General features: G+C 37.9%; 1 protein-coding gene across 1 annotated transcript; it reads right to left on the reverse strand.

Moving 5' to 3' along the window:
- Window positions 1–834: 834 nt before the first annotated feature.
- On the reverse strand, window positions 835–8,600 carry LOC112511164 (far upstream element-binding protein 1). The gene is made up of 7 exons (XM_025116648.1): window positions 8,301–8,600; window positions 6,124–6,482; window positions 5,218–5,403; window positions 4,921–5,019; window positions 4,771–4,842; window positions 4,501–4,617; window positions 835–2,159 (listed from the first exon to the last, which is right to left on the reverse strand). Exons 1-7 carry the CDS (start codon window positions 8,527–8,529, stop codon window positions 981–983), a joined length of 2,241 nt encoding a protein of 746 aa, XP_024972416.1. The 5' UTR covers window positions 8,530–8,600; the 3' UTR covers window positions 835–980.
- Window positions 8,601–9,579: the final 979 nt, after the last annotated feature.

Below are 9,579 nucleotides of genomic sequence, written 5' to 3' on the forward strand. Positions count from 1 at the left end.
GTTATTATTATTAACGGACAAATTGCATGAAAAAATATTTTAACTTGATTTCTATTTTGGGTAACGTACTTTCAAAACTTCTATTTTGGTATCTAAGATGTAAATGGTTAAACATTTAAGTACACAGGTAAGCGATTGAAGCATTAACCGGTTATCATGCGGATGTGACGAGTGATGTGACATCCAACTCAATATTATTTGCGGACGTGATCAGTGACATGGACTTTTTCTAATATATAATTAGTTTTCAACCGATTATCAGGGTACTTAAATGTTTAAAACTTTACATTTTAGGTACCAAAATGAAAGTTCTGAAAGTACGTTACCCAAAAAAGAAATCAAATTAAATTACGTTACTTTTTCATACAATTTATTAAAGGTATTTTCGTTTGCAAAGAAAAATGCATGCAACTAAAGACCCAACATCACTACCCATCGTGTGAAATAATGCCATCGTCCGCTTTTGTGCCCACAATGGGTTTACACATGATCTTAGACCCCAGACTCACCCTTCATGGACGAACCTGAAGTGTTTTAAATTCACAACCTTTTGGAAGTTCTGACATGTTTTTATGCATTTTTGTATAAAGTGCTATTCTTCCTTTTTGTAACTTTACCAGATGAGATTCTAACCCATCGAAACAACATCGTATACAACACTTTACCCCGTAAGCACATACCGCGTCAACCTCTCTTACCGGATAAGACTCGATCTTTACCATATTTATCCAGTAAACACTTACCGGGTGTACGATTGGTAAACGGCATCTTAATAAAAAAAACCTAACAACTGACAGAAAGTCATGTATGACAAGAAGGAGCTGCAAAAGTGCAAAGAAAAAAACATCAAGTAGATTAAATCATATGACGATTCTACAAAATCCGCATCTGTAACAAGCTTTATGACATCAGATTCAACAATCCCACTAATACAACCCAACATGACACCAGGAATTCAATCCCGGCCGACCAAACCTTGATCAACGGTGCGCTGCATACATCTGACTACTGTCATACTGACCATAACCCGCTTGTGGTTGTGGCTGCGGCTGAGGTTGTGGCTGTGGAGTTGCATAACCACCAGCTTGAGGTATAGATTGGTCATACCCAGGTTGAACCGGAGCCGGTTGAGAATAAGCAGGCTGAACCGCAGGTGGTGCACCATAGGCCATTCCTGGACCACTGGCATACGCTGGATCTGGTGCACCTTGGTAACCGTAACCTGCACTGCTTGGAGCCACTTGTTCACTGTATCCAGATTGTGTGGAAGGGTACTGACCATAACCAGTGGTGGGTCCGGCCTGAACATAACCTGGTGCCGCTGCCTGCTGTGGCTGGACACCAGTCTGAGCATATCCAGAAACAGGTTGACCACCTTGCTGAGAATAACCCCCCGTGGCTGTGTACATATCGTTAGCAGCAGGAGCAGTGCCATATTGAGGGTAAGCTTGTGGCGGCATTGGGCCGCTAGATGCAGGGTACGGCTGTTGTCGAGGCTGACCGTAAGGCTGAGCATAGGGCCCCTGTTGTGGCATGTTGTACGCTAGCAGCTTACCATACTGATCCTGCTGACCATAGCCTGGATGAGCGGTGTTTGCTGGAGGGTAAGTTGACGGCTGAGTCCCTTGTCCTCCATATGGATGCTGAGCCGGCCCCTGGTGGTCATATCTGGTTTCACCATAACCTTGACTGTAACCCTGTGGTGCCGTCTGTGCATAAGGAGCGGGGGGCGGCTGCTGCCCATAATCTGGACCTTGTGGTTGTCCATAATTATAATTTACTTGAGAAGGCGGGCCCATTGCAGAGCCAGGAGGATGGGAATGCATTGGTGGTTGTGCAGCCGATGCCGCCATATGGCCGCCCTGCCCACTATAGTAGTCATAACCAGTTTGTTCAGGAGGCCCCTGCATGTTCGTTGGAGGTCTTTGGTCCCAACCAAAATTGTTTTTTGGTGGTGGTGGTGGTTGTTGTGGGGGATAATTACCATAACCTTGTGACGAGTAGGGTGGATTCTGAGATGGATACGCTCCACGTGGTGGATAGTTATACCCAGATGGTGATGGGTGACCTCTGGGTCCCCAGTTGGGTCCAGGTCCACGAGGACGAAAGTTCTGCTGCTGATTATTACCACCTCCTGATGGGGTTGATGACCGTATAGGCTAATTTGAAACAATCAACAACAAAGACAAAAGGGAAAATGGGAAGTCAGTATCACATTATCTAAAATTAAAAAAAGAACAAAGAACTAAATTTGAATCAAAAACCAAGTGTCAGCTTGTTATGAAAAGTAATTATAACCGAGATAAAATGCAACACCTAAAAGGATCAGAAAAAGGCACAGATCTGGAAACAGAAGAAACAACACATAACGAGAATAATAGGCCATCCGCTTAAAGATGACTGGCATGAGTTCATACCAAAATACAACACAGTTACATAAGTGCATGATTAGAGATGTATAACTCAGTCAATGACGATAAACCTTTTAAATCAAACGGCTTAACTCGTCTAAAAACATAGCCCAAGATACACACAAGAAAGCATAATAAAAAAAAGAATACAAGTAAACAGATAGACCCAATCACGCCTAATTGTTTTTCAATATAGAACCATACCACACTATTCCCTATTCAATGCTGATTGTTGGTAGTCATATCTCCAACTAAAATTAAAAGGCGATCATATATATATATATATATATATATGTGTGTGTGTGTGTGTGTGTTATATATTGTTTACATCTAACAACAGATATGATGTAATGGTTCTGCTGGAGCGAACTTTAAACAGTTAGAAGAACTAGATACAACTTCGAAGATAAGTAAGAGAATGGCAAATATAAGCACAATATCTAAACTTCATTGGATATTTGAGCAGGAATAACGTCCAAAGCTTAATGTTGTGTTTAAGTAGAGGATCAACCCAACACGCAACTGTATAATCCATGAACGTAAATATCATCGTGCATACTGCGGAAAATCAGTCATCAAATTTGAATAGATAACTTGGTAAGGTGTAAGTTATGCTTGGATACCATGGGAGAAATTAGAAGTGTTATTGATTCAAATGCAGAAACTTGCTCCTCTCCTAATACCACACGCTTCATTTCTAAAGAAAGAATCAAATCAGGAGCCAACAAACCATGGATGCTTAACAAGGTTGAAACATAATCTTTTATGGAGGCATGATACTTTCTTCCAACAAATATCTCATGCATAGAACAAGGGGATGTGGATCAGCACTATGATGACTAGCATAAAATAGTCATTACTAATACTAGTATTTATGGATCTTTGAGTCTTGAAGCAATCTTACCAACTATTAACTTCCTTCAAAAGCGAGGGTTAATGCGTGATACCTTTCCTCAGTAGATGAGAGTGAATAGTGGTTGTTTATTGCTACACCAAGAAAGCAATGCTGACCCGGTGTGAGAAGAAAAAGCCAAATCTGCATTTTTAAAGCCAACCAATTCGAAAATGGGCACCTTCAAAATAAATAAATCATCGCAACCCACATCTCATTTTGAAATCAACAAGTGACCATGGCATGATTCATGCATCATGTTGTAAACGCTGATGAGCTTACAAGTAATTTTGCTCCCACCCTATTGTACGGTTACCTAAGATTCCTTTTACACTGAATAAAAGGTGCTGAACAATCAGGACAACATATATTAACCATATAACGATAATTAGGCTACTACCAACACTGCTTGATACTCAAGAAGCTAGATGTCACTACAGAACCGATGGCAAAAACTAAAAACAATTTGGTGTCACGGACCAATATCTAGCATTGAATGAAGAAATAAGACAAAATACAGTACTATTACGAGTTTACCATCAGCATATCCATATACTGGTAAAACTTGTTAAGGGTATATTTCAGCATACAATGGTACCTCACCTTAGCAGACTCAACTACGCATCCTTAAATTATTTACATGCTAATAAATGTTGTTGATGTATTAGCTAACAAGATTAGATGTTAAAACTATCAGGATAAACTGGAGTGCACAATTCTAGCCCAGATGTCCTATAATAACAAGGTACATTAACATGATTTGAACTGCTTGGAGAACATACAGTTTCAAAAAGTACTAATAGGTCAATATTGACAAATTACCAATTAAGACTTAAGATCTAAATAAATAAATCAACAGTAAATTAACCTTTTAGTTATCAGAAATACATTTCCGAATATGAATGGTTTCTCAAGGATTGGCATGAAGAATTTGACTAGAGAACAGGAATCGAAAATCAAAACCAAAATGATTCCCCCTACTTAACAGAAGTCCAGCTATGAAACTAATATCTTACGAGAAACCACTAATCACACAACAAAGATTGAAGGAAAATTCAAGAACTAGTAGAAAAACATTATTCAAGAATACCAAAAATGCCTACAATTTAACATAAAAATTAGTAAACCAAAAAGAAACCATATTGCTGTTAGTTGCAATTCTTAACTCAAAGATAAAGGATATGTATGTGAACAAACCTGGTCCATCACTTCCTTAATCATTTCCTTTGCAGTCTCAATCTGTTTCCTATCACCGGTGACTCTCACAGTTCTTTCTTTAGATTGGTCACCCTCAGGAAGATGTTGTGGAATCAACTGCAGCATGTGCAAACATCAATATACATGCAGGACTACATCAAGTGAATGCATTTGATTCAAAAGAATTTACTCCAAATGCATTTGTACTCGTAAGATTTTGTGTTTCAAGACATTTACAGAAATCAATGGCCCAAACATCTCATATACTACCTGAATGCGAGCTCCAGATCGTGTCTGCAGGTTTTTTATAGTCTCTCCACCTTTGCCAATGATGACACCAACCTATGGTAGAAGAAAGATTGCAAGAGTTACAAATATACAGAGGTAATTGACTAAGAGAGCATAGAATGGCCAAATAACCTTGTCATTTGGAACTTGTATTTGAATTTGTTCTCCAATCCCTGAGGAGTGGACACTAAAACCTCTGGCAACCAAAGAAGGGGAACCACCAGCATCAGCCTGTAAGATGAAAACTTGACCTCAACAAACACAGGAGATGTAAATTTAAAACAAAAATGACAATGCTTGAAAAGAAAAGATTGTATAAGATATGAAAGCAGAACAAAAATGAAGATAACATTACATTAAGAAGGGCTCAAGTAAGGGACTTGAAAGCAAAACAAAAGTAAAGAAAGCATTAAATAAAAAATATCACACCTCTGCTATAACATCTTTTATCAGCCTCTCAGCCTTGTTTATATTCTCTATGGAACCTATTAATTCTACAGGCCTAGTAGCCGAATTTGGATCAGCCTCAGCATCACGTGTGATTTGAATTCTTGCCCCCGAGCTATATTGCAATGTTCTGATAGTGTCTCCAGCCTTGCCAATTAGGACCCCAACCTGCACCAAATCAAGATCCATGTAGCTCAATTAGAAATGGAAAGACTAATTTGATTGGTCAATGCAAAAAAAAAGGAAAAAGACAAAAAAACTAGATAAGTTGACTGTTTTCTTTCTTAACTATTTTGTTCTTTTAAAGAAAATAGATAATAAAAAGTTGACAGATTCAAACTATTCCCAACCATTAGAACCTCCAACATTTTATCATGCCATACCTTGATTTAATTATATCTCTATTTAAAATATTCGACATTAAATACTCTACAGACAAGTGTGCACAAAATAGTTAGCCACAACATATTGAAGAATGATATCATAACTACAATCGAGGCATCAAACGTCGAAAGAAGAAGACGTGAATGGTTTTAGAAAATCCCCTCCATCAACCACTTGTAGGTACTGTTTGATGTTTCAGAAGCCTAATGCTGGGGTTCACAAGCCCAGAACAGATCCTTATTTAGTGTTTATTTTATGTTCAATTGTGAGGTTTTAAAGTGATTGGAGTTCTATAATTAATAACCAGAGATTCAAGCTGGTTGGACCGTTAAGGTTAATCCATTTTTTTTGCTCTCTGAGCAGAAACGGATTTTCTTTTTATTGCAAAAAACAGATGGGACCTCAAGATCAGACTCTTAAATTATTGATAGAAGTGCAACAGATGCCTTCGGTTATCTTGAATGTGATGCAAAAAGAATCCAAAATATATGATATTTAACTCACCTTATTACTCGGAACCTCCATCCTACGTGAAGTAGGTTGGTCAGCAGACGTAGGTTGGTCCTTCAAACTAGACACATCCCCTTGTGGAGCAACATCTGAAGGGGGATCCTGACGTTCTACTCCGGATTCCTGATGTTCCACTTTATCTGATTCTTCAGGATTCTCAGCAGATGGCAAATCTATGGCATTTGCATCGGGTTCATTAGTTGCAGATTCTTTGTTCACTGTGTCCAAGGGTTCAATAGGTTTTTCTTGACCCTCCTCTGACTCGGCATTCTTCATCACAGCCGATGGTTCAGTAACGTCTTCCTTTGGTTCCTCTGCCGTTTCCTCCTGATGCCCATTCTCGGTCGCTTCAACTGATCATATGAGAGAAAAACAAGTAAGAATACCATATCACTCAAATTATATAACAAACCCCACAGTTTCCAACTGAGCACATAAGTGGGTTCACATTCACATAAGTCGGCTGTTGGCATGTGTGTGTATATATTTTGTGCAGCCACTACAGTAAGAATAAGAGAAAGAGAAAAATCAATTAGTTGGCATAAATTTTATTAATATCCTGCCACATGGATGAGAGCCCCTCTTTGAGAATCCTAATGGAGCTGCATTGAAAATTTTATTCATTACACATTGCAAATTCAATCATCTGACCCAACTACCAATATCAAAACCATCTAACTTCATCCACACATGAATCATTCTGTCACTTCTACTTTCTATCAAACCATTAACTGAAGAAATTTTGAGACGTCAATATCTAACATTCTACGCACTTATTTGAGCCACTATAGTGGTGGTATTGCATCCCAAAGCCCTCTGTGTGGCGACATGGGGGAAAAAAAAAAGAATTCTCCGTTCAGTTCTCCGCCTTAACGACAGAAAAAGGAATTGATCAAATTTTATATGTTCACGACTATGGAATAAATAGCGAGGCAAAATAGCTGGAAGAAATTTGTGGTGCCAGCATGCTGCTAATAGTAGCGATAATTACCACTATTTACCACGATTTGGAGGTGAAATGGTGATGCTAAAGGTGCTATTTTAGTGGTAGTTGATTTATTATTTCTAATGAAGTAATACACCAAGAATTGACAAGCCTTTAGGTGTAGGCTAGTTAGTGTTGAGCTCAAAGTCGATGGGATCTTTCTCTTTTTTTCAAGACCTAGGTACTTTTAGGTTGTCACCACTTATGTTTGTTCTTTCATTCTCTCTCGATGCAACTTCTGTTCATTCTTGCCATCTCCCTCATGGCCTCACCTTATCATTAACATCTACGGTGTATATATAAATAATTGTATTTATTATATGAAACTAATATATATGAACCTAATCTATATATATGTTTTATATGAGCCTAATTCTTTTACTCTTATACCACGCTTTACCAATGTGATAACCACTATATCAAATCACAACGCTAACTGCTTAAGTAATATCCATGTCTCATCAGCTTACTCGTTGATTCAAAATACCCACTATTTAGTGACTTGCATGTTATCCCAACTCTGACCACTACCATCCATATCTCTCATGCAAACCACTCACCATGAATAACTAGCTTAATAACACAAATGATTATGCATGTTTAGACGTACAGAAGTGAGTGTAGAAGTAGTAGGTGACACTTCCTATACGGAGAAGGATAAAGAACCACAAATGGCGCTTAAAGATTTGCTTGACAGGATTTTTATTTGTTACTTTTCCTTTTTTCTATTTTTCCATCAAGCTAATAATGGTCATACTAAAGCTAAATCCCACATTAGTACCTGACATATCAAAAACGAACTAAAAATGAAACGTGTGAATTGTGTAAACAAAGCCACCATGACTTTGGAACAAAATTTGAATTAGAAATCAAGAGCAATGATGAAAATCATGTCAAAGAAACCATTATGGTAATTAAGTGATGCTTTCTCTTCAAAAGAACTCACAATGTGCCGTCACATTGGCCCGTCCTATAATCTGTTGTCACTCTTAAATAAGACAACCTGATTTTAAGATTTCCCGGCGAAAGTATTTTTCAAAGCATACAAACTATTGTCACGCATCATTATGATTCTAGACACTCAAAAACTTAACAGGCGTCATGCGTATGTAACCACGAACTCATTCTCCATGACGTAGAAACCACCATTAACATTAAACCGACAACGACATAAACAAAATCATACCAAAACCGTCTGTGTTGTCATCCAGACGAGGTCGTTTCACGTCAGGATCTTCCGGAGAAATATCGGTAGGAGCAGCATCACCGTCAGCGTCAGCCACCGACTGCGAATTGCCATTGGAGTCGGCAGAAACCGGTGGTTGTTCGAAGGGTTCGCTATCCAAATCATCAAGCTTCCGTTTGTGATCGGACGGAGCAGGGCTAGCTGAGCCCATAACCTCTTCGTCCGCCATCGCAGCGTAGATCCGACTTCTTAGGGTTTCAGTAAGGGTTTCTACGATGGGTGCAAGTAGTCTCTTCTTTTTCTCGTCACGAGATGATCCGGTGGCTATTTATACCCACGGCCCTCGGATAAAACGGTTTGCATTTTGGTCCCTTGGTTAGGGTTCAATAAATACCGGCCCAATTGGATCATCATTCAGGCCCATATTACTTATTGGATTGGGCCCATAAAAAGTAGCCCCGTAGCCGACCCGAATCCAGTCCCGTCCCCAGCCCGACTTTTAAAAAATTATTTTATAAATCTTTTTTAGATAGGCATGTTTTATAATTACGATTTTTGAAATTTAGTATGTATACTTTTAAGAGATCGTTTATCAAACATTTATCTGGTAAGTGGTTACTGTGTTATTACTCTGCCGGATAATATGGGAAGAACCGAAAATCTTAAAACCAACCTAACCTGATAGCAACTAATTGGGCGGTTGAAATACCAAACAGTTAGCTGCTAACAAATATTGACATTGATAAAAAAAAATTAATAATCTTAATGAACAAATTGAAAAGCGGTTTCATAAGGACATTTTTAACTATTAAAAAGGTATTCCAGAAACACTAAAAACATCTTCAATATTATAATAATAATAATAAAAAACATCTTCAATATTATAATAATAATAATAAAACAATGTATGTATTTATTATTATACTATTTAAGCTACTAGTATATATATACTAGTTGTGTACCCGCGCAATACAGCGGGAGCCATGAATTTTAACGATTTTAAAGTTTCATTGGTTTTATAAGATAAGATTTAACGATGATATAAGTTACACTTGGTCTTTACATACTAATACAATTTGAATAAATAAGAGTTATGGTTTCAATTACAGACTATCGATGGAAAAAATTGTATGACAGTTTAAAATCCAATATATTTAAAATCCAACATATTTAAATGACTCCACAAATGTGTTCGATTTACACCAAGAGCAAAGAACCAAGAAACTTGAGTTTTAAGATAAACACTCAAAACCAATAAAGAAAACTACAAATTTGACAG

This window comes from Cynara cardunculus (genome assembly GCF_001531365.2).
Source record: "Cynara cardunculus var. scolymus isolate 2C chromosome LG 4, CcrdV1, whole genome shotgun sequence".
Classification (NCBI taxonomy): domain Eukaryota; kingdom Viridiplantae; phylum Streptophyta; class Magnoliopsida; order Asterales; family Asteraceae; genus Cynara; species Cynara cardunculus.